This window comes from Chiloscyllium punctatum, chromosome 8 (assembly GCF_047496795.1).
Source record: "Chiloscyllium punctatum isolate Juve2018m chromosome 8, sChiPun1.3, whole genome shotgun sequence".
Classification (NCBI taxonomy): Eukaryota; Metazoa; Chordata; class Chondrichthyes; order Orectolobiformes; family Hemiscylliidae; genus Chiloscyllium; species Chiloscyllium punctatum.
In genome coordinates, this window is record NC_092746.1 from 66,728,491 (window position 1) to 66,753,958 (window position 25,468).

Sequence of the window (25,468 nt, forward strand, 5' to 3'; positions counted from 1 at the left end):
TCAACATTTCGGGTAAAAGTCCTTTAGTCCAGTGACATAAACAATGTAAGAGCATTGTGGATATATAACATATTATTGAAAACAATATCTCAATTCTATAATAAGTAATTAGATGAATTTTTTCCACTGTATGCCGTTAGCTCAACATTAGTATGTTGCTTTAAACAACACTAAACAAAAAGCTTTGTGGACTTTTCACTCCCACGAGACCATAAGAGCAGAAATTAGGCCATTCAGCCTATCAAGTCTTCTTTGCCATTCAATAAAGGCTAATAAGTTTCTCAACCCCGAAATCACATTTTAGCTCCGTAACTCCTGATCCTCTTTACAATCAAAAATTTATATCTCCATTTTAAAATATACTTAATGACCTGACCTCCACAGCCCTCTGTGGCAGTGTGTTCCATAGATTGGAACTCACTGCCTGAAGAAGTTTCTCCTTATCTCTGTTCTAAGAGGTCTTCTCTTTGCTCTAAGGCTGTCCCCTTGGGTTCTAGTCTCTTCTACCAATGGAAATATCTTCCCAACATCCAATCTGTCCAAGCCATTCAGTATTCTGTATGTTTCAATTAGATCCCCCCCCTCATCCTTCTAAACTCCATCAAGTATAGACCCAGAATTCTCAAACATTCCTCATATGTCAAGCTGTTCATTCCTGGGACAATTTTCGTGAATGTTGTCTGAACACGTGCCAGGGCCAGTACAGCCTTCCTGAGATTTAGGGCCCAAAACTGTACACAATTCAAAATTTGTGAAAAGATTTGTAGCTCGGGTGCTCGTTGTTGTGGTTCTGTTCGCCGAGCTGGGAATTTGTGTTGCAGATGTTTCGTCCCCTGTCTAGGTGACATCCTCAGTGCTTGGGAGCCTCCTGTGAAGCGCTTCTGCGATCTTTCCTCCGGCATTTGTAGTGGTTTGAATCTGTCAAACCACTACAAATGCCGGAGGAAAGATCACAATAGCGCTTCACAGGAGGCTCCCAAGTACTGAGGATGTCACCTAGACAGGGGACGAAACGTCTGCAAAACAAATTCCCAGCTCTGCGAACAGAACCACAACAACTGTACACAATACTCCAAATGTGGTCTGACCAAAGCTTTTTCAAGCTTCAGAAGAACATACCTGTTTTTATATTCAAGTCCTCTCAAAATAAATGCCATCATTGCATTTGCCTTCCTAACTACCGACTCAATCTGCAAGTTTAGCTTGAGACAATCCTGCACTACAACTCCCAAGTCTCTCTGCACTTCAGACTTCTAAATTTTCTTCCCATTTAGCAAATAGTCCATGCCTCTATTCTTGCAACCAAGGTGCATGACCTCATACTTTACCACATTGTAGTCCATCTGCCACTTCTTTGCCCAAATACTTCTGCAGCCTCCCTGCCTCCTCAATGTTACCTGTCCATCTACCTATCTTTGTATCATCTGCAAATTTAGCCAGAATACCCTCAGTTCCTTTATCTAGATCCTTCATGTATTAAATGAAAAGTTATGGTCCCAACACTGAGCCTTGTGGAACACCACTTGTCATCAGCTGATACCCTGAGAAAGACCCTTTTATCGCCACTCTCTCTTTCTGCCAGACACCCAAACTTCTATTCATGCTTGCACCTTGCCTCTTACACCATGGACCCTTATCTTACTCAGTTGTGTACTGTGTGCCACCTTGTCAAAGGCCTCTTTCAAATCCTGGTAGAAAACATCATTGATTCTTCTTGGTCGTATCAGCTTGTTACTTCCTCAAAGAAATCTAGCAGATTGGTCAGGCATGACCTCCCTTGATGAAATGAGGCTGACTCTGCCCTATTTTACCACACAGTTCCAAGTATCCTTCACGATGGGATCCCATGTCAAGGTTAGGACCAAGGTTAGGCTAATTTGTCTGTAACTTTCCGTCTTAGCAGGGGTGTTACGTTAGCAATATTCCAGTCCTCTGGGACTCTCCTTGATTTTAGTCATTCCTGAAAGATTACTATTAGTGCCTCCACTATTTCTTCAGATATCTCCCTTAGAGATCTGGGGTGTAATCCATCTGGTCCATGTTATTTATCCACCTTCAGGCCATTCATTTTTTCTAGCACCTTCTCCTTAGTGAAGACCACAAATGCTCAGCTCTGTCCCCCTTGCTCTCTTGAACTTTTGGGATATCATTCATGTCTTCCACTGTGAAGACTGACGTGAAATAATTATTCAGTTCCTCAGCCATTTCTTTGTTCCCCACTACTATCTCTTGTGTGTCATTTTCCAGCGGCCCAGTGTCCACTTTTGTCTCTCTTATGCCCATTATGTATCTCAAGAAACTCTTACAGTCTTCCTTTACATTACTGGCTAGCTTACCCTGATATTTAATCTTTTCCCTCCTTATTTCTTTTTCTTTTGTTGCTCAGTGTTGGACTTTGTAAGCTTCCCAATCCTCTGGTTTCCCACTCTTCTTCGCTACTTTATATGCTTTCTCTTTTGCTTTTATGCTATCCCTGACTTTCCTAGTCAGCCATGATTGCCTCATCATCCCTGTACCCTGCTTCTTTTTCCTCAGGATGAATCTCTGCTGTGTCTCCTGAATTACTCCCAGAAACTCCTACCATTACTGTTCTACTGTCTTACCTGCTACGCTCCTCTCCCAATCAGTTCTACTCAGCTCTTCCCTCATGCCTCTAATTGCATTTATTCAGTTGAAATATTGATACTTCTGATTCTGTCTTCTCCTTGTCAAATTGCAAAGTAAATTTGATCATGTTATGATCACTGCTTCCTAAGGGTTTCTTCACCTTAAGCTCCCTTATCAAGTCTGCCTCATTGCACAGCACTAAATCCAATATTGCCTGTTCCCTAGTGGACTCCATCATAAGCTGCTCCAAAAAGCCATCTTGTAGAAATTCCACAAATTCCTTTTCTTGTGAACCATCACCAACCTGATTTTCCCAGTCCACCTACATATTGAAATCCCCCGTGATTACTGTAACTTTGCCTTTCCTACACATCTTCTCCATCTCCTGGTATATCGTGTGCCCCAGCTCCTGACTACTGTTAGCAGGCTGATACATGACTCCAACTATGTTTTTTTTTTGCCTTTGCAGTTCCTCTATACTACCCACACAGAGTTCTACACCATCTGACCATGCGTCATTTCTTATTATTGATTTTATTTCATTTATTACTAATAGGGCAATCCCACACCCTCTGCCCATCTACCTATTTTTTTCACGAGGATGTATATCCTTGAATATTCAGCTCCCAATTCTGATTCCCTTGCAGCCATGTCTCTGTGATGCCCACCACATCATACCTGCCAATTTCAATCTGTGCCACAAGCTCATTTACCTTATTCCTTACACTGCATGCATTCAAATATAACACCTTCAGTCCTGTATTAACTGTCATTCATTTGTCCAGTGGAGTTGAAGTTTGATTGCTAACCTTTTCCTGATATTCTGTCCTATTTGTTTCTGTGCTGAGATTTTAATAACCTCTCCTGAGTCCTGCAATCTTACCTTTCTTTAAATTCAGGTTTTCTAATTTCCTCTATAATTGAAACCCCTGCCTTCCACCTCCAAAATTTAGTTTAAAGCCCTGTCTATAGCCCTAGTTATGCAATTCGCTTGGACTCTGGGCCTAGCAAGGTTCAGATGAAGACCATCCCATCAGAACTAGTCCCTTCTTCCCCAGTGCTGGTGCCAATGTCCCATGAGTTTAAACCCATTTTTCTCTCTCTCAAATCCTTGAGTCAGCTCTACTATTTAGATGTTCAATTCGATGAGCAGAGAAATGGTAAATGTATAGAGGGTGGTTGTGAAGCACATCATCAGATTTTTGTTTTGTCTGATTTATCTGCATAAATTGAACATGCAGTGGGAAAAATGAGCACGTTTGTTCAGAAAATCTTTGAATTAAATTCCCAGTAATGACTAAATACAGGAACTTTTGATGTGTTGGTACATATGGTATATTTTCACAAATAGTTCAGCACAATAGTACCATGAATACTGTTCCTTATTTGAAATTAATTATAGCTTAAATTTAGACTGAAAGTAGGTAGAAAAATGTAAATTTAAGTTCTTGAATAATGATTTTTGTTTTGGAGTCCAAATTAATGACTCACTTCATGGTGATTTTTATGATGTGACCTATACACATTCTGCTACCACTAGCTGGTGCTGCAACACTTACGCTGCCTGCTTGAATATAACTGGTGTAGATATAAATGATGCAAGACAAAAATTGATACATTGTAATTCTGAATTGCTTTTTTGTTTCTAGTTTGAATTGGAAGTTATGTATTTCAGAAAATAATGTAAATTTGTCATTTGAAAGCTAGTGCTTCTCTTTTATAGTCAGGTGAGTTGACATGCAAGCATAATCATCAGTTTCAGATTATTGTTTCCACGTGTGTTGTACATTCCTAGGTATCTGTTCCAGGACTAAAGCTTTAGGTGATTGTTACGTATCCTTTAAAATTTTCAAACTGAATTGAAATGAACACTAAAAGAAATCCAACTCTGAAACAGAATTTTGTCATTTAGAGCATAAAATATTGCACAACTTGCCATGCAAACCTTATTTTAGGAAAGTATAATTTTATCAAGCTGTAATTTAGTTTTATTAGTATTGAATGCCCTGTTGCTAGTATGAATCCATTTTTGCTTTTTAAGATTTCAATGCTCAAATTAGTTCATGAGAATCTCTTCCCAATGACTGATGCCATTTGGAGCAGCACGGTGGCTCAGTGGTTAGTACTGATGCCTCACAGCGCCAGGGACAGAGTTTCGATTCCAGCCTCAAGTGACTGTCTGTGTGGAGTTTGCGCATTCTCCCCGTGTCTGTGTGGGTTTCCTCCGGGTGCTCCAGTTTCCTCCCACAGTCCATGTGCAGGTTAGGTGAATTGGCCATGCTAAGTTACTCATGGTGTTAGGTGCATTAATCAGAGGGAAATGGGTCTGGGTGGGTTACTCTTTGGAGGGTCGGTGCGGACTTATTGGGCCAAAGGGCCTGTTTCCACACTGTAGGGGAATCTAATGTGTCTGAGACCAAAGGGTATAAGTTTAAAGTGAGGAACAAGTGATTTAGAGATCTAAGGAAATCATTTTTCACCCAGAGGACTCTGATAAAGATATTCACAATCACGAAAGGATGGCAGAAATATGGAACGTGCTGCCTGAGATCATGGTGGAGGCTAGTACTCTTGTAACATTTGAGAAGCACCTGAAAGAGTACTTAAAAGCCCGGGTATTTAATTAAGTGGGGTTCGTGTTGTTTGGTGTTTGTTGGTTGGCATAAACGTGATGGGCCAAGGGCCCTTGTTCTATGCTGTATAACTCTGACTCTAAACTTCAACAATCCTTCAAGGCACTAGTGTCGGGAATCCTGAAATGTCTGGGTAGTGGTGAGTGCTTTCACTGATTTTATGTTTTTGGGAGGAAGTGATGTCTGTGTGTGCAATGACAGAGTGGTATTTTCCAGAAACCTAGCTAGTGTTCTGGTGAGCTCGTTTGAATCTTGCAGTGACAATTAATGGAATTTTAATTGGATTTAAGATCTACTAATAACCATGAAACCGTTGTCAATTACTGGAAAAACCCATTGTTATGCCAGTACCCCCACGCCCTGACTGAGAATGTCCCTGTAGACTTGATTGTGGACGACTTCTGGTAAATTTTGAATGTGCTTGAACCAAATGACCATGCTTCAGTGTATCAGTTGCTGCCACATGCTGTAGGTGTGATATTGCTATTTGATGTGTTGCTACATGTCCACCCGCTTGACCGATCACTGCTGACAGCCATGGGAAGACAAGGCACAATAGAAGGACTGTGAGGCTTACTTCCGAAGGAGGTGGCAAATCGTGAAAAGATATTGCATGACAAAAATGCTATATGATCCAAGTGGATGCAAAGTAGGTGCTAAGAGGCTTGGCAGCAGCATTAGTGACTCCAAAGTAGTGAACTGTATTAAGAGTGAGTCAAAGAAGTGCCATGATGTAATGTGGTTGATGCCAAGACCAACCTGTAATCGAGGAATTTAGGTGGTTGCAGCCCATAGAGTATTGGGGATTGCTGGCTAGGATGGTGGCCTGGAGAAACGCACACAGAACTAAAGCCACCAGTTATCTGCTTTGACTTTAGTGACGGGGATTCTCTTCAGCTACTTGCTCTCCACCACATGGGAGAAAATAGGAAATTGCATTTAAATGAGACACCAATATGTAATACATGCAAATATGCCTCTTGCTGCTCACTAGTGAAGTTCTCCTCTTGCCAGTCAAACCTTGGATGGAAACTTAAATTTTCTTTCTCTCCACAGAGAGTCTCACTTTTCTGATCTTTTCATAGTTTCTCAATCGTCTCACCGTTGCCCATCAGGAAAATTTGACTGTTTGTGTTATTCATCTTTAGATTTAAAGATTTAGCTTGTTGAACCTTCTCAAAGGCCTGCAAACGAGCAATGTTTAAAGTGTAATGTATTTTAGTAAAATTTATTCATCAGTTCTGGCATAAAACTTCCAATTCAATAATGGTCAAGAAACCCATTAATTTTTTTTTGATCACATTTTATTGAGTTAGCAATACTAAGTCATGCATTCTGGCATTTTAGTTTAGCTGGAAGGGAGGTTCTACTGAAATGCAATGAGCAATATTTTGCCTAACAGTATTAAATCTGATTTCTAACTTCATTTTCAGAAGCAAGGCATTCCTATAGTGGATGACGGTTGTGCAGGAAGTGTTTTGAGCCTGTCCTAGAAATTGCAATTGTTTTTCAAAAAACTGTTCTTAACAAAAAATTTTCATTCTTATCTATAGTGTGATGTTGGCTCAGAAGTAACTCTTCGTGTTGGAGGTGATTTCTTCTTTGACCCTCAGCCTTCTGACAAACCGGTGAACCTGTTACTGGTTGCAGGTGGAGTGGGCATTAATCCCTTGTATTCCATACTTTTGCACGTTGTGGATCTCTACAGAATGCAAGGAAGCAAGTCTTGTAAATACAAACCAGGATCAGTGCAGCTGTATTATAGCGCCAAAAACACAGATGAACTCCTTTTCAAGGTTAGCTAAACCTTTATTTTTAAACTTTCAAATCATTGCGCTGATACCTTCTCCCACCCTCTCCTACCCTCCTGAATTTGGGCTGGATTTTAATACATTGTGTAATGTAATTTAGCACAAATTAAATTGGTGGCTTTACTTAATTCTCCGTGCTTTGAGCCAGTTGAATTTAATGCTTTCTTTAATGCTCAACTCAGAATTATTCCTTGTAGGCAATAGTGCTGTGTTGTACTTTGTTCATATTCATTTAAAATTGAAAAACATGGTTCGCTTCACATTTTTTTTTGTAGGATGCTTATAATACTAGGCCTTGATACACGCTATTCCCAACCCAAACTTTGTCTGTATGTCCATTGCGATGTCGGATTAAAGATAGGAAATTGTTAAATTCTTGTTAACATATTTGATGAAGGATTCACAATGAAGAGCTTGTGCTCAAAATGTCAACTCTTCTGCTCCTCAGTTGCTATCTGACCGGCTGTGCTTTTCCAGCACAACACTCTTTAATTCTGATCTCTAGCATCTACAGTCCTCACTTTCTCCCTGTAGAAGATATGGGGCAGGAACTACAAATAGGGATGGCATGATGCCTTCACTTAAGGGTATTAGTAAAACTGTTGGGTTTTTCAACAATCTGACAGCTTTCATGGACATCACATTAATTCGGTAATTCTTCAGTTTACTTATTTTCACTATTTGCCTCAATGGGTTTTGAGCTCAATATCTGGGTTCCTAGTCCAATATTGTGAATTTCAAAATTTACAAATGATTTAAGCTTAGAAATATTTTTGACCTGAGGAGAAAAAAAATACATTTCAAAGCAGCTTCAACAGACTATTGAAATATCAAATGACAGATAAAATTCAACAAAGTAAGGAAGCGTTAAGTTATCCATTTTTATAGGAAGAATGAGGAAAGATAAAATTAACTGAGGGGGCAATTTCACAGGAGATGTGGGGAGAGTTGCTCAGATCATTGAGGGTTACAGAAAGGTTAAGAACCTAATTAAAAAGGTCCATGAAATCCTAGACCTCTTCTGTCGTGACAGAGAATATAAAAGCAAAGGTGGTATGATATGCCTCTATGAAAGACTAGTGAAATTACAAATTGGAGTTTTAAAAAGATTGAGAAAGTTTTAGAGTGGATGCAGAAAAGATTTAGTGGAATAGTTCCATGGCTGAAGGGCTTCTGTTACCTCAATAGAATCATAAAATCCCTACAGTGTGGAAACAGGCCATTTCATCCAACAAATCCTTGCCGACCCTCCAAAGAGTAACCCACCCATACCCATTCCCCTATCCTATTACTCCACATTTCCACTGAGCATCACACCTAACCTACACATCCTTGAACACCTGTGGGCGACATAGTGGCTCAATGGTTAGCACTGCTGCCTCACAACACCAGGTGCCCCAGTTCGATTCCAGCCTCGGGTGACTGTCTGTGTGGAGTTTGCATATTCTCCCCATGTGTGCATGGGTTTCCTCTGACAATTCAAAGATGTGCAGGGTAGGTGAATTAGCCATGCTAAATTGCCTCTGGTGTTCAGGGATGTACAAGTTAGGTGCATTAGTTAAGGTAAATGTAGAGTAATGGAGAGGGGAATGGATCTGGGTGGGTTTGTTGGGCCAAAAGGTCTATTTCCACAATTCTAATTGTTTTCTAATTCTAATTGAGGAAATCCATGGGGAGAAAATGCAAACTCCACATGAACGGTTGCCCAAGGCTGGAATTGAACCCTGGTCCCTGGTGCTGTGAGGCAGCTGTGCTAGCCACTAAGCCACCATGCTACCCATGATGGTTAGATAGGTTAGAAAAGCTTGAGTCCTTGAAGAAAAGAGGTGTTCAATATAGAAGGATTTGAACAATAAAGATGAAATAAGCTTCCCATTAACAGAAGGATTGAGAAGCAGAGGACACAAATTTGAGATGATTGATAAAAAAAACCAAACATGACATGAGGAAAAGAGAATGTTTGCAGAACTATTAGGAAAGGAGAGGAGACTACCTTAGTTGCTAATATGAACTGGAAGAGACTATAGGCTAATTTAGATATCTACTATGCTGTAGCTACTGTGCGATTGTATAATTAACTACATTATTATAAACTTGATCAATCCTCCGGTTTAAAGGAAAACGGCTGGATTAGCCTCACTAATTTTGTAATGCAGAAACATTAATTGTAAAATATGTAATTAAGCATTTAGTTTCTCTCTCTTCTCTCCCTCTCCTCTTTACCCTCTTCTCCCTATCACCCCCAATCTCCAAATCGTCTCAATCCCAGCCATATTTCTGCCTAGATTGTACTCCAGAAAATACTGTCACCTTATGTGACTGTTAAGCTGTAGTGTGTCTATGTGATTCTACCAAATGTGCTTATGAAAGTACTGATGCAGGTCTTAAATGGAATGAATGGAATGCACTCCAGCATTCCCTCTAAGCCAAGCAACAACCTGATTCACAAGAAGGTTATGTATGTTGTCCCCCACAAGTCATGTAATCAGAGTTAATTGGGGCCATGCACTTTAACAAATGGCTGTCATATTCTAAAATAATTGTGTGTGTTGGTTGCTTGCACTTTTTTGTTTCCTTTCCCTCCCCTTCCCAAGTCATTTTCTGTCTTTCTCTCTCATCCATCAATGTGTATTAATAAAGCACATTATAGTCAGTATTCATCCAGTACTGTATCAACTTCTCTTCCAGAGAAGCATCATAAACCTGGCAAGAGAGTTTTCTGGAAAAATCAACTGTAATTTTCATGTGACACAACAAAGTTTTGAAATATCTGGAAATATGCAACCTTATGTGACTGGTAAGCTCTAGTGTTCTACCAAATGTGCTTATCAAAGTATTGATGCATGTCCTAAATTGATTAGCATGGTTTATTTAGCAATATAGCTCAGTTTTACTCTATGTAATAAAGAAAAGCAGCTTACCCAAGAAAGTAACCTAAGTCAAATAAGGAAGGAAAGGTAAGAATGCTTGAAATTGTAAGTTTTCTGAAAGGTTCACAGCAAATGACATGCATTTTAGGGAGGATCCCAAACCTTGTGAAGGTTGCAAAAACAAATTACTTTTAACAGTGAAACAGACAGAATGATTGATTGGTAAACAGAGGATGCACATTTAAGGAAATTTGTAAAAGAACCAGTGAGGAAGATGTGGAAAAAAATCACCTAGTTATGCTCAGGAATGACCTACCTCAAAAGATGGTGAATGAGATTCAGTAGTATTTTGCTAAAGGTAGCCAGTTAAGTAATTATGAAAGAAAGATTTGCAGGGCTGTATCCCATGATCTTGTCCTGTATTCCTATTTGAAAGAAAGTTGACGGAATGGGTAGAATGGTTGTTGAGAGTAAGAGATCATTATTAAGTGTCATCTTTGTGATTTAGTAACAGCATTCTTGTCTTAATTGTCTTACTTGAGCACCCAATCTAAGTTGACCATCCAGTGTACTCTGAGGAATTGATGTATTGTGAATTGCCAATGAAATGTGTAACTAAGGCTCCATCTGCCCCTGAACATGGCTCAAAAGACTCCACAACACATATGAAAAGAGCTGGCGTGTTTTCCTTGCATCATGCCCATTGATTCTTAATCAGCACCTTATGTCTTGGTATACATCATCTTTTCTTTATTTGCGGGATCTATGTTGTCTGCAAATTAGGAGCCATGATCCTTTATACCATGCTCGTAAGTTCACATATTTGAAATAATTGTTTAACTATTATTAGATGTCATGAGGTTGTGAATCCTGCTATGTAAATGTAAGATTATGATTTTCTTTTTGTTGATAACTACCATTGCCTTCCATTTGATGAATTAGAGAACATTAAAAAGTTTTGCATCAAACCATTTAAATATAATTGTGTTTTGGAGCTAGTAATATTTAGCTGTACTTGACTAATTTTCATTTCTGTTTCAGCTGGAAGAATATCTGAAAGAACTCTAGCACATGTATCAAAGGATAACCTCTGTTATATTTGCGGTCCACCTCCAATGATAGAGGCTGTTTCTCAACAGCTAGAAAAACTTGGCGTTCCTAAAGAGTGTATCGTTTTTGAAAAGTGGTGGTAGTGCAAGCCTTAAAAAAAAAAAATTACCTTAACATGTTCTGATAATCAAAGGGTTATAACTTTACTCCAGCATTGAATATCAATCTCTGATTGTTCTTTGATTCCAAGACCATTAAGATTGCTGGAAGCCGTACTCAAAGTTGGAAATTGAGATCAGTATAATTAGGTTCGACGCTATTCATGTAGTGAATTGTCTGTGGGATTTTCAATCCTGAATATTGCCATTAAATTCCTTTTGTGAAATATATAAAATCGTAAAATATTCAACAGTAAAAGTTGACATCATCTTTTCATTTTCTAACATTATAAAAATGCAAATTAAGTAATATTATTTCTGTATTGTTTTGTACACTATTGAACTTTTAGCTGATGCTGCATTAGTTTTATAGCAATGCAAAATTATATTAACCCAAATGTAATTGAACAATACAGGAAATGTATCCCAGTCTAACATTCCCAGATACACCGAAGTCAAGAAATACAAGACCACTTACTAGTAAATTGACAGGTGGTTAGATGACACATCAAGTAAAACCCAGAACTCAGTGCAGAATCAGAATGACCAAGAAAATTGTTACTGAAGGGTGAGAAGTACCTGATTTGATATTTTAACATGAAAAGTCAGCCATCAGAAAGCGTAAAGATCCTGTGGAACACCATGAGCCACCAATGCATTTTGCTGTTTGAATATACATTGCAGACAGTTGTTTGAAATGTAATGGATATCTCACAGAATGTGGTCATTTTCAAAAAAGATAAGTTTGTATGAGAAATTATCCTGGTGAATTTATTACCAGACTTGCTAACCATACTTCATTGGTACCTACAACTGTGCTTCTACTTGAACAAAGAATGAAACTGGACTGCAAGTTTATAAGAGGATTGGAAACATGCATTAACTTAAAAATTGTTAAACAGCTATATCTAACACATTTTGAAAACAGCATTTTAGAGACCATTTCAGTGCTTTGAAACTGAGAAGAGATTAAATGTTAGCCGGTGTGACTTCTATTTCTAAAAATTATTATATTGTTTTACAAAGTTGACATTTTTACTTTTTGGTTAAGTGCACTGCAATTAAATACTTCCCGTTATTTATTTAAAATAATTTATTTTATTCAAATTTCCGAGTCCTCTTAAAAACCAACCTCATTTGAAACTTGAGAGTACAGAATTTGAGTATTGTTGAAAAACAAGATTTTTTTGTCTTAAGTGTTTGATCTTGCAGTCATCAGGACAGTTGTTATGAAGATGTGGGTGTACCTTTAAAAGCAGCAGAACAACCAGACACAGCACCAAGTGTTCTCAATAAGGCAACAATGTATGTAACACTGGGTTGAACAACTCAAGTTGTTCGTTGGCTGGATTCGAATTTATTTTTGTCTCCAGGCAATCAGTTTAAATTATACCCCCAAAAAAATACCAATTTTCAATCAAGTTTGAATTGAGTATACTGACAATCTTAAAAGCCCATGACACGATGAGATGCTATAGGATAGAAGACTGGGAGGAAATTGAACAGTTGAGAGGAGAACTTACAAGCCCAGCATTTAAACAGACTGTCTGAAAAATAGCTCTCTTAAAAAGGTATCTTTTCGATCAGTAACGTGTGACGCAGAAATTCCTAACAAGGAGAAAAGAAGATGCAGGAAGATCCGAAGACAAGAACCTACAGCTGCCTGGTCTTGAGATCAGAAGTGTTGTTTTATAAATCTTAATTTGGGAGTTTTATCGGATATTATTATGGAAGAGAAGGTAAAAGATAGGTTCGAGAAAGAAATTGTAAATAGTAGTTTGTTAATTATTCTGTTATACCTTGAAATAAAGTTGTTAATTTTACTTTAAATAATCCTTGGCCTCTCGAATTTTTCCAGATTACTGCAGGGGATAAATATTTTTGGGTTGCCAATTTTAAATTAAGCAGGAGGTTTACCCCATGTCATAACACAGTTCATAATAATGTCAATGTAAAGGGGAAAGAAATTACACTTTTTTGGGAGAAGAGAACTGATAGGTGGCATTGCCACGATTAATGTACCAGTTAGATGATTGACAATTAACTGCTAAACATTTTTTTTTATTTTAAACCTGACAGAATAACTCTGATGGCATTGTGCTGAGGTACAATCCTGAGAATGGATTGTCAGCTATTTTCCTGAGTTGAAAAGAGATACAATGTATGTGCTTATTCATTGTGTCAGTATAGAACAGGGCTCTGCATTAATATATATAATGTCAGTATGGTAAGTGATAAGACTGGGAGTTTGATGATTGTGTACTTTATCATCCATATAATTCTTTGCATACTAGGAGTTGTTTAACAACTTGCCAACTTGTTTAGCATTTAATCTATTCACCAAATAGCACATTCCACTCAATATAAATAATGTCTTTCCTTTGCATTGTTTACATTGTCCTGAAGAGTGGAAGACTCAAAGGTTTGGCTAAATATCTTTTTCAGCAATACTTGAGCTCCATTTTGTTTATTGCATTTAAACCTCTGGATATCTTTGCAAACTGAATATCATTAGAAGCTAAGTGAAACTTGTCATGCTTCACATAATTCTGTTAGTTGTGCCTTAAATGAATCTGAAAGTGATCAGGAACAATTACCGTAAAGTGATGTCTCTGTCCCTCTCCTCCTGCCTAGACAAAGGTTGTTGGCATAGGGCCAGCATTTATTTGATGCCATTTTCTAATTTGTTTTAAGAGTGGAATATTTTGAATTTGACTAGGTTTTAAAATCAATTGGTAGTGTTGTCGCTGAGATTAGAGTGAATGTTTCAGGCAAAAGCCCTTCATCGGGAATGAGGTAGGGAGCCTCCGGAAAGATAAATGAGAGGGGGGGGTGTGGGGCTGGGGAGAATGTAGCTAAGAGTGCAGTAGGTGGATGGAGGTTACGATAAAGGTGATAGGTTGGAGAGAATGGTGGACCAGATAGGTGGGAAGAAGATTGGCAGGTAGGACAGGTCATGAGTATGATGCTGAGCTGGCAGGTTGGAACTGGGGTAAGGTGGGGGGAGGGGAAATGAGGAAACTGGTGAAGTCCACATTGATGCCCTGGGGTTGAAATGTTCTGAGGCGGAAGATGTGGCGTTCTTCCTCCAGGTATCGGTTGGTGAGGGAGTGGCGGTGGAGGAGGCCCAGGACCTGCATGTCCCCGGCAGAGTTGGAGGGGGACTTGAAATGTTCAGCCATGGGGCAGTGAGGTTGATTAATGCGGGTGTCCCGGAGATGTTCCCTAAAGCACTCTGCGAGAAGGCGTCCAATCTTCCCAAGGTAAAGCTGACTGCATTGGGAGCAACCGATTTAAAATAAATTACATTGGTGCATGTGCAAGTGAAACTTTGGATGTGGAAGGCTCCTTTGGGGCCTTGGATGGAGGTGAACTGGGGAGGGAGGTGTGAGCGCAGGTTTTGCAATTCCTGCAGTTTCAAGGGAAGGTGCCAGGACGGGAGGGTGGGTTGCTGTGGGGCATGGACTTGACCAGGTAGTCATGGAGGGAAGGATCTTTGCGGATGGGGGTGGGTCCATTTGTAGGTGGCAGAAATGGTGCATGATGTGGTTTATGCAGAGGTTGGTGGGGTGGAAGGTGAGGACCAGGGGGATTCTGCCCTTGTTGTGGTTGGAGGGGTGGGGTTTGAGGGCAGAGGTGTGGAACATGGATGTGATGCGTTGGAACCACGTGGAAAGGGAAGGTGTTGATAAAGTTGATGAACTGTTCAACTTCCTAATGGGAGCATGAAGCGGCGCCAATACCATCATTGATGTAGCGGATGGACAGGTGGTGCTGGTGTAACTGCGGTAGTAACTAGTATATGTTTCAAATTTGAATAGTCGAGTACATGGTGCCTTAATCTGGTTAGAAAACCATAACCAATGTATATTCCACAAGTTAATTTTGAATATAGTTTGCACAATATAAAAATGCTGAAATTTTCTTTAGGACCTTTTTAGGACTGTTAAAAGTGATGTATCTTGTCCAAAGTGAATGTTTCATGCCGCAATAAATAATTTTGACTTTTTTTTTCTTAATCTCATTTCTCATTTTTTGCACACTTTATATAGTGGATAGGATACTAATCTAAAATGGAAAATTATGTGGAACTGCTTTTAGGGCGATTACAGCATGATAGCTTTACCTGGTACCTTAACTTAGGCATCCTTGAAATTCTTTTCTCCTACAAACTACATCAATCACAAAGGGTCAACTGTGTCATTAGAAAATACATAATAAAGTTCCTTTAGTTGTGTGATGTACTTTTTTTGTTTTTAACAAATGAATTATAATTGTTAGTGCTGAAGATAATTCTGCTTTCTCTTAAGAACCATGCCTTTAATAACTTTCTCTAAGTTTCAAGTGAAATGTAACAGACCAGTAATTGCCCAATAACTTCAATGGAAGCTATGCTATTACAAAAACTCTTTTACTTGGCTGTTTAAATAGCCAATAAAGCTTTCCAATTAAGAGTGCATGAGAAATCTTTTTAAAATTATCTTACAGAAGAAAATCCTCAAATTAGCATGCTTTCATATTGTACTTTAAGTGCAAATACCATAGTCTGGAATTTAAAGATGTTACTGGAGAAAGTAATGGTGGACACTTTCATATCCTTCCACTTGTATTTGATTGCTCCATATATAGTCCAGCTAAGTTTCTGTATTTTTCTTCCAAACTTTAACACCGCCTTATAACCATTAATAGTCACAATATCGCACATCCACTAATTAGGAAACGACTTTGCTATTATGATGTAACTAATGAATTTTCAGAATTTTATAAACATCCAAAGTTGAAATTTGACCCCATGTTCCCTTTAACAAAAATCAACATAATGTTAAAGATAATTGCATGCGAGAACAAAATAACTGTCCAGAATATAGAAAGTCTCTTCATTCAGCTACTAAGATCTTCATTTGTAGACATGAAAGGAAAATTCCTAATAAGTGGCAGCTAGTAGTCTCCGCAATCTTTGTTAAGTCAAATAAGTCAAGACAAATCTTATTTGTTTATTGAACTCTACATCATGATTGTGTAATAGTAAAGTATTATGAATATAGAGGCATCGCATGTTTCATTACTTTCTTCTTGTAAACTTAACAATTGTGCACAGGACTGGGAAACAGAAGTTTGAAAATAATACTTTGGGGCTGATTTTCCGCTGGCCAGTAGCTATTACAGTGTTGATCAGAGTTGTGTATGAGATCCCTCAGAATCCTCATTATGGCACGCACTCCAAAAGAACTTGGGTGCAGAAGTTGGACATTCAGCCCCTCAAACCTGTTCCACTAGTGTTCTGGCAGTGTTTTTATCATGGATGCCTTCAAGAAGTCTTGAATTTGTCTTTTTGGTAATGGCCAGATCATCCACACATTTAGTGAGCAAGAGAATTCCTAACTCCTTGTCTTCCAATGGTTCCTTTCCAGAGTTGGGTGTCAGATCAGCTAGGAAGGATTTAAAGAGAGTGTTAAGAAGAGCAAAGAGAGGACATGAGCAGTCTTTAGCAAATAGAATAAAGGAGAACCCTAAAGCTTTCTATAGGTATGTGAGGAATAAAAGGATGACTAGAGTAGAGGAGAAAAATGAGGTACAAGATATTAGACTAGAAAGGATAAAAGTTAGTTACAAACAGGTGTTATCAATTCTAGAAGGAGTGAAAGTAGACAAACCCCCTGGGCCGGATGGGATTTATCCGAGAATTCTTTCGGAAGCAAGGGAGGAGATAACAGCCTATGGCTTTGATATTTGAGTCATCATTGTCTACAGATTTAGTACCAGAGGACTGGAGGATTACAAATGTACCCTTGTTCAACAAGGGCAGTGGAGATGGCCCAGGTAATTATAGACCAGTAAGCCTTACTTCTGTTGTAGGAAAGGTTTTGGAAAGGATTATAAGAGATAAGATTTATAATCATCTAGCAAGCAACAATTTGATTTCAGATAGTCAATATGTTTTCATCAAGGGCAGGTCATGTCTCACAAACCTCAGAGTTTTTTGAGAAGGTGACCAAGCATGGAGATGAGGGTAGGGCAGTTGACGTGGACTTCAATAAAACCTTTGATAAGATTCCACATGGTAGGCTGTTGTGGAAAACGAGGCATGGAATTGAGGGTGATTTAGAAGTTTGGATTAGAAACTGGCTTACTGAAAGAAGGCAGCGAGTGGTTGCTGATGGAAAATATTCAGTTTGGAGTCCGGTTAATAGTGGTGTGCCACAAGGATCTGTTTTGGGACCACGGTCTGCTGTTTGTTATTTTTATAAATGACTTAGACGCCGGCATAGGTGGATAGATTAGTAAATTTGCTGACGACTCAAAAGTCGGTGGAGCAGTGGTCAGTATGGAAGAATGTTACAGGTTGCAGGGGGATTGAATAAACTGCAGAATTGGACTGAGAGGTGGCAAATGGAGTTCAATGCAGCTAAATGTGAGGTGATGCACTTTGGAAAGAATAACAGGAGAGCAGAGTACTGGGTCAATGGAAAGATTCTTGGTAATGTGGAGTGCAGAGGGATATTGGAGTCCATGTACATAGATCCCTGAAAGTTGACACCCAGGTTGATAGTGCTGGTAAGAAGGCATACAGTGTGTTAGGTTTCATGCGTAGAGGGATTGAGTTCCGGAGCCGCAATATCATGCTGCAACTATACAAAATGCTGGTGCGACCACACTTGGAATATTGTGTACAGTTCTAGTCGCCATATTTCGGGAAGGATGTTGAAGCATTGGAAAAGGTGCAGAGGAGATTTACCAGGATGTTGCCTGATCTGGAGGGAAGGTCTTATGAGGAAAGGCTGAGAGACTTGGGTCTGTTCTCATTGGAAAGAAGAAGGCTGAGAGGGGATTTGATAGAGACATACAAGATGGTCAGAGGATTAGATAGGGTAGACAGTGAAAGTCTTTTTCCTAGGATGATGACGTCAGCTTGTACAAGGGGGCATAACTACAAATTGAGGTGTGATTTTTTTGAAGACAGATGTCAGAGGCAGGTTCTTGACTCAAAGTGGTAAGGGCATGGAATGCCCTACGTGCCAATGTAGTCAACTCAGCCACATTATGAAGATTTGAACAATCCTTGAATAAGCACATGGATGATGATGGGATAGTGTGGGGAGGGTGAGCTGAGAATAGTTCACAGGTCAGCGCAACGTCGAGGGCTGAAGGGCTTGTTCTGCACTGTATTGTTCTATGTTCTGTGTGCTTTCCAACCCTAGCATTGAAGTCTCCAAGGAGGATAGTTTTATCTTTTTAGGAATGTTGGTGACCATGGTGGATGGAAGCCTTTCTTTGGACTCCACTGTGACATCAAAGGTTGGAGCACAGATACAACCATTGCCTGCTGGTTTATAGCAAGTAGATGGAGAGTTGATAATTGATGTCAAAAAGGAGCTCCAAGAGTCAATTGGCAAGTTTGTTCTTGATAGTGAATCCAATTCCACAAATCCTCAACTGATTCTTGGATTTTTCTCCAGAAGAAGGTCTACCTGCTACCCTTTGCCTGCACTTTGCTGCCCTGCAGGAGACTCAGTCATAATGTTCAAGTGTCTGAGTTCATGGGGAACGAGCATACTTCTTCGTTCAGATAACTGTTTTGCTCTTCCATGAAAGTTAAGACATTCTAGGTTCCGATATCTAATTTCATTTTGGTTTTCAGACCACCTGTAAAAGAGCCCACTGGAATAGCAGGAGTGTTTCAACAGCTTTCTTTACAACTGAATAGTTCTCTTTAAGATCTACCCTGCTCACTCCACAAGGGGATCAGACTAGAAAAGGTGCTCTAAAAATAGCCTGTTGCCTCACTAACGTGGCCAACAACTGGAGAGCCACACATGATGGTAATGCATATTCCAAGGCATAACGACTGAGTCACACTCCACTGTCTACATGCTGGTCCAAAGCTAGAGCTTCCAGATCTCTAACCGATTGCTGCAGGGCTTGTGTTAAGTGTGTATGTATGCGTGTGTGGGGCACAGAGGTGGGGATGGGGTGGGTGAGAGTTGAATTCATCTGGGTAGATGCCATTTGTGGGACATCTTTTTAATGTGAGGATGCTGTTGTACATCAGCAGACATATTCTTTGACAGAAGGTAGATTCAGTTTCAGTGACAAGTTAACCTTGATGAGTGGGTATCTCCCTACTGCAGCCATCATAACTGTTGATATTACCTAAGTATCTTCCACCTGGCTCGCTATTGAGGATAACTTCTGGAAAGCACTTTTCTGTATCTTTCCCTATGACCCTCCCATCATGGGTGGCCCTGTTGTGAGTTGTCAACTCCTGACAGCATCACACTCAGGATCAACCCAGAATACACCAGAATCTTCACCACAGCAAGGTGGCAATCCATGGAAAGATGAACCACCTTACAGCCTCCACAAGTAAGTTTAGCAAGCAGAAATTTTTAAAATCAGGATTTGGCTTTAATGAACATCTCACCAACTTGGACCAGCGACTTCAGCATTTCTTTGAGAGAGCCATTAGAACAACGATTATCAAACTAGTATGCATTGGATAGCACTTTAGGTTAACACATTGTACTGTCAACTGTGGAACAGGATATGAGTTAAACTCAATGTCCTGAAAAACATTACTGCTTAAAAATAACTGAGCTTGTTCCATTTTTCCTGTTAATAACTTGTCTGCTTCATTGTACAGTGTGCTTTTACTCAGGAATTTAAAAATTACTTGTATTGGATGAAGATTTATAGTTTGTTACAGATCCTTCAAGCTGAAGTGACTGTTTCATATTGTCAAATTTTCCTTTATCTTATGGTTCAGGTTACTTACTGCTAAAATCCTTAAGTCAGCTGTTGAGCTTCTATGTTCTATTTAAAAATACTTTCTGGTTTTGATCCAAATAGCCCCCAGTATATTCTTAACATGTCTCCCCTGGTTAAACAGGTTGGTTAATATATCTCTGGAGAGTAATAAAGGGTTTTTTTGGATATTTAAAACGCAACTTGTATTACTGTTTGCCAATATGCAAAAGCTTTTTTTCTAAATTGGTATTTAGTGCTGCAGAGTTTAGTGAATACTGTCTTGCCAAAACAAAGCTGTTCATTGTGCACAGGCAAATATTTTGCTACTGTCTGAGAGAGCTCAACTCATTTAAAGTCAAGTCATAGCCATGCAATGGTACATTTAATGATAGTAATTACCATTTGGAATAAATACAGGTAAACATAAATTCTTTGTTTTAGTAACAAGAAAGGTAATATAGCTTGTCTTGGAACCAACTCATTTAGACTAATTGCAGGCAGCACTGTACATTGGTGTCATTCAGTAGAACAGAGGCTTACAATAATAATTATGTTGTCAGATGGGCTATTGAAAAAAGAAAGAGAATCAGCAGGTGCATTAACTCAAATCTATCTTCACGCATCTTCCTAGTAACTGGTTTTATATGCTAATTAGACTTAAAACTGATTTAACAACAGGAAGCAGAGAGTAAATCTCCTTAGTGCTTTAATTAATCTGTCCAGCAAGCAACCAAGACATGAAAGATGCACAGTTTGATGACCAGTATCTGCAAACGGGCAGCTTAGTTGGATCTCAGATGACTGGCAGGACTGGGATTGGTTGGACTAATGAAAAGGGTGAGAACACCAAGCAGAGTTATGTATCTGGCCAAGGCCCTGGATTCAGCAACTGACTACACTGAAATGCCTTTGTTGAATTGAACAGCTCGCAAAATACATAAAAGTCTTCTTTATCAATGTGCCTTAGGTGAAAAATGTGCAAATGTTTTTCCAACTTGTTTTTCAACCGAAGTCTTTTTTTTCTTTTAATGATGAAAAGGATGAATGTTTTGGATCTCAGTTCAGGATCAAACATGATGCTGGTATTTTTACTCAATCTTAGAAATATTTTCTTTCCTTTCGTACTTAACTGAACTTTTTTAGGTTTCATTTATTGCTCTGCTGAGATAGTTGTAGGGCTTTTTTTCCCAGTCTGCAGGTATGAACCTTTTGTACTATATGGTCCAAACCTCTGCTTAACATCTTCTGTGCATTTTCATGACCTAGTGATTCTAAAAATGAACACTTCTCTACAAAGAGGAAACGTTTCCCCTGAACTAAAATATTGATTCCTCTATCGTGATGCTAAAACTGAACTCATCTTTCTGATCTGTTGTCTCTGTCTTATACTGAACAGCTTAAAACAGTTTATCCATTAACACCATGTGTACCCTATAAGGCAATTGATGGAAACATATGCTTTCCTTGAAATTATGTCTCTAGTTCACAGTCCCAAATGATGCTCTGCCCTCTCAAAAAGCTTGCTTCATACACAACTAAAACCATACTTCTGTCTCGATTTCAAAAATCCAAATCCAAATCCAGAATAATAATAATATCCATTTATCACATTCAGCAAAACATAATTCAGACTAAGAGGACAACAAGAGAGGTAGAATCATTGCCAGTTGAGCAGAGTTTCAGGTAAGAATGAGTTTGAGCTGGCAGATGCAACATGCATGTTGTTTTGGAGCAGTTTGATGGCACAGAAATGGTCGAGCAGCTGGGAGGAAAGAGAAAGTAGTATGTCATCAGCGTAAATTTGAAGCAACCCCTATATTTGCAATTAATACCTGAATCACCAAATGCTGCATATAAGATAATGTTTCAGGGAGAGGTGGGCGCCGCAGGGAGTGAAGTGCATTATTTCCCCCTCCAACTCTATTTTGATTTAGTCCCTACCCTCCCCTTCACTGTTTTGATCACATAGCATTGCCCTCTGGTGTGAAGGGCAGTGCTTGTCACTAGCCACTCGGGTGTTCTCCTATCTTCCTGGTGGTGGAAATTGAATAAAGATTCGTGTACTTTGTGTCTTTCACTGTGAATCACACCTGCACACACACACACCATGGATGCTAGTGAAAAAATAAGCACTACCGCAGTTAGGCAGTAGTGTGGGGGAAAAAAAATAAGTAAACAAGAGTGCAAAAAAAAAAAAAAAAAAATAAGATAATGTTTGGAGGGTATGCAATTCATTATGTGGTTTTCTTCAGCAGTTTGGAATATCATTCTTGAGCAATGTTTGAGTTTGGCTGGGCAAAATCAATCACTTTTCAGCATCTTATGGCCATCATTTATTAGATAATATTTAATTAAGCATTTCTATTTTCTTTTTGATTATTGATCCCATTGTTTGTGTTTAGTGAAGCAAACTGTAGAATTTGCAATTGATTTTGATTTTATTATTGCACATACTCAAATTAAATGAACAGGAGTACAATAAAAAGTGTACAATGTTGGCACACAAGATGCCATCTCAGGTACAAGTACCTAGGTACAGAATCTTATGAACAAAGAAGAACATTGCAGTAATTATAATATAAAGTAAAACATACAAAATAAAGTTAAAAGTTACATAATGCAGACCACCTTAGTTTTAAGTAGAAAGCGAAATAAAGTTGAAATTTCAAACATTACAGTCTTTAAGTACTGAACCACAATAGGACCACACTTTGAGGAATCACCTCAAGTCTGGCAGTCTGGGCTGAGAGACCATCACGCTGGGCCAAAGGACTGCCATGCTGGCTGAAAGTCCATCACGCCAGACTGGAAGGTTGCCCCACCAGGCCAGGAGGCTGCCTCGCTGGGTCTGTACTGAATCCAAGGCCGGGAGTCCCATGGCCAGGAGAAGAGAGAAAAAGGAAAAGCAAAGACAAAAGAGAAAAAAAACGGACAGAGTAGATGAGCTCTGTCTAAAGCATCCTACTCTGCCGCCATCTTGCATACAGAATTGGGAGGCATGATTGCCTATGATCCTCAAGCATAAGAGTTCCCTGTTTCCAGTCTGTTTGAAATTTCCTATAGTTCATTTTTGGCATTAGTACTTTACAAACATCTGTCTCTAACTCACAGTGACTAAAGAGATGTAGGTCAGCCTTCTAGAAGGAACCTATCTAATTTTTCAACCTATCTAAAACTTCTACTTTGCTCTAAATTTCAGAGCGCACAGTGAGTAATGTATGCAATACCTTCCAATGGTAAAGAAATAGACACCCTAAAGAAATAGATAATGTTCTTTTACCTGTCACCACATCACCCTTTATTTACACATGGAAAGTGCTTGACACTCATTCAGCTCCCTCAGAGCCAGCTCTCAGAGTGAACAGGATGTGTGACGCCCTGTTTTTATTTTCTTTTTTTCTTTCTTTCTACACTAAGTGTGATAGTGCTTATTTATTCCACAGCATCCATGTTGTGTGTGTGCAGGTGTGGGACACAGTGAAGGACACAAGGTGCACAAATCTTTATTCAGTTTCCACCACTAGGAAGAAAGGAAAAACCCAAGATAATGTTGTATCTGTTTTATTTTTTTTCTTCTGCGGTAGTGCTTATTTATTCCCCAGCACCCATGTTGTGTGTGTGCAAGTGTGAGACACAGTGAAACACACAAGGTGTACGAATCTTTATTCACTTTACACCACCAGGAAGAAAAGAAACACCCCAAGATGATGTTGTATCTGTTTTATAGAGGGTATGCTCGTGAAGAAATAAATCACGGGCATAAACCACTTGGATTAATGTTCACTGATATCTCTGGTGTTTGAACTAAGCATATAACCTACTTTACTTTCTGTAAACCAACATATTGTATCTAATTAATCTTTATTTCTAGAAAGCAATAACACCAGTTCTGTTATTTTCAGAGCTTATGGAGTTTTGCCAAAGTACCTTGTGGAGTTTTAAGGTTTTCCTGTCAGCGATATTAACCAAACTATTGGCCTGACTTTTGCTATCAATAGAGAAGGAATGCCCTCAGCATTCACCGCATTGACAGCTAGTCACAAATTTATTCAGCTTTAGTACAGGTGATTCCTGTAATTGGATGTCTGTCCCAGCACCATTACTCTACAGGGTGCCTATAGTGTGTGAGTAATACAAGAAAAATTTGAGGCTCTTCAACCAACCAGATTGTGATGTCCCACTGAAACGCATCAAGTCAAAAGCAAGAAATACAAATTAAATTTAAATTATGCTTGAAAAGTAACATAATTCTCTGTTTATTTCCAAGTATTGAAGGGGCACAGATAAAACTTTTTTAAATTGTTATCTCCAGCGCAAACTCTTTTGAGGGAATGAAACTCAATCAAGGCATATTCTTTTAAAATTCTGAGATTGTCAGCACCAGTTACCACTATGACCACTCATCAATGCACCCGTCCTAACTTCATCAGGTCATCCTTAGAGTGGAACTAATGGGTAGGTGCCCCAAGTTCACACTGTTCTACTCCTTTCAATGCTGGATTTATCAGCAACTGTATACTGTTCAGAGAATCAAAATATCTCTGTGACAGAACCTTCTGAATTTCTGTATTTAATTATACCCGTGGGTACTCTAGAAGTTGCAATCCAATTTACCCTGCAAAAATGGTAAGCACTGATAGCTTCACCATTATTGTTGTAATATTCAGTCATTGCACTTAGATTTATAACATGTTATTGGGGAAAAAAAAGATTCAAAATAAGATCAGACTGTAGCTTCTGTCACTGCAGCTATTTGCTCATTAGCACAAAATGGGAATGGCATTAAAAATGTCAGAAGTAATCAGGTATTGCAGAAGATTATTTGATTATTTTCGACACATATGACGGTGAATATATTCACTTATGAAGGTCTTGCTGACATAACAATCAGGATTTTATTAGAGAAATTTGTCATGGACACAAAACAAATGTCAAATTATTATCTGAATCTTATCTGATGAGAATGTCCCTTCCGTCTCCTTGGATGTTTTCTTTCACATATTCACTAAATTCTGTAAGGCATAAGCAGGACTTTTTTAAAAAGCCTTTAAAAATTTAAAATAAGAAATAAATACATTTTTGCATTTCGTCAGTTTCAGTAGGTTGCTTCCTAAAGAGTATGTATTACAATAAAGTACCTTTAACTGTACTGTATTCAAACTTACATTTGTTTTATTTTGGGTCTCCCAATGATTCTCAGTTTATCCAAAGAGTAAAAAGCAAGAAATCCCCAATATGTGCACAGTGAGTTAATTAGAGACATGGCACTGATTGAGATGCTACAATTGACCTCAGTGCCAGCATTTTACTCCTGATCACTATCTTATAAGTCCAGCTGGAAGTGTAAGTGTCATGGGCATTGAGTGAGATGAAGTCAAGCACTGGAGCTCATAGTATATATTGTATTTTTGTTTGTGTCTAACTGTTAAACAACAAAGGTTCTGATTATGTGAAGGTCAGAGGTAGGTTTGCTCAGCAGATGTTTTTAAAATTCATTCATAAGATGTGAATATACCCCAGCCCTAATTGTCCAGAGGGCAATTAAGATTCAACCATGTGGCTTGTGGGTCTGGAGTCACGTGTAGGCCAGAGTA

General features: G+C 38.9%; 1 protein-coding gene across 1 annotated transcript in view; it reads left to right on the plus strand.

The window, feature by feature from the left end:
* The window catches only part of oxnad1 (oxidoreductase NAD-binding domain containing 1), a 33,654-nt gene extending 19,702 nt beyond the window's left edge, over nt 1–13,952 (plus strand). The window contains exons 5-7 of the mRNA XM_072575706.1: nt 6,794–7,036; nt 9,740–9,848; nt 10,963–13,952. Coding sequence (XP_072431807.1) covers nt 6,794–7,036; nt 9,740–9,848; nt 10,963–11,114 — 504 coding nt within the window. The 3' untranslated portion in view covers nt 11,115–13,952. The remainder of the gene's footprint in view (nt 1–6,793; nt 7,037–9,739; nt 9,849–10,962) is intronic.
* Nucleotides 13,953–25,468: the final 11,516 nt, after the last annotated feature.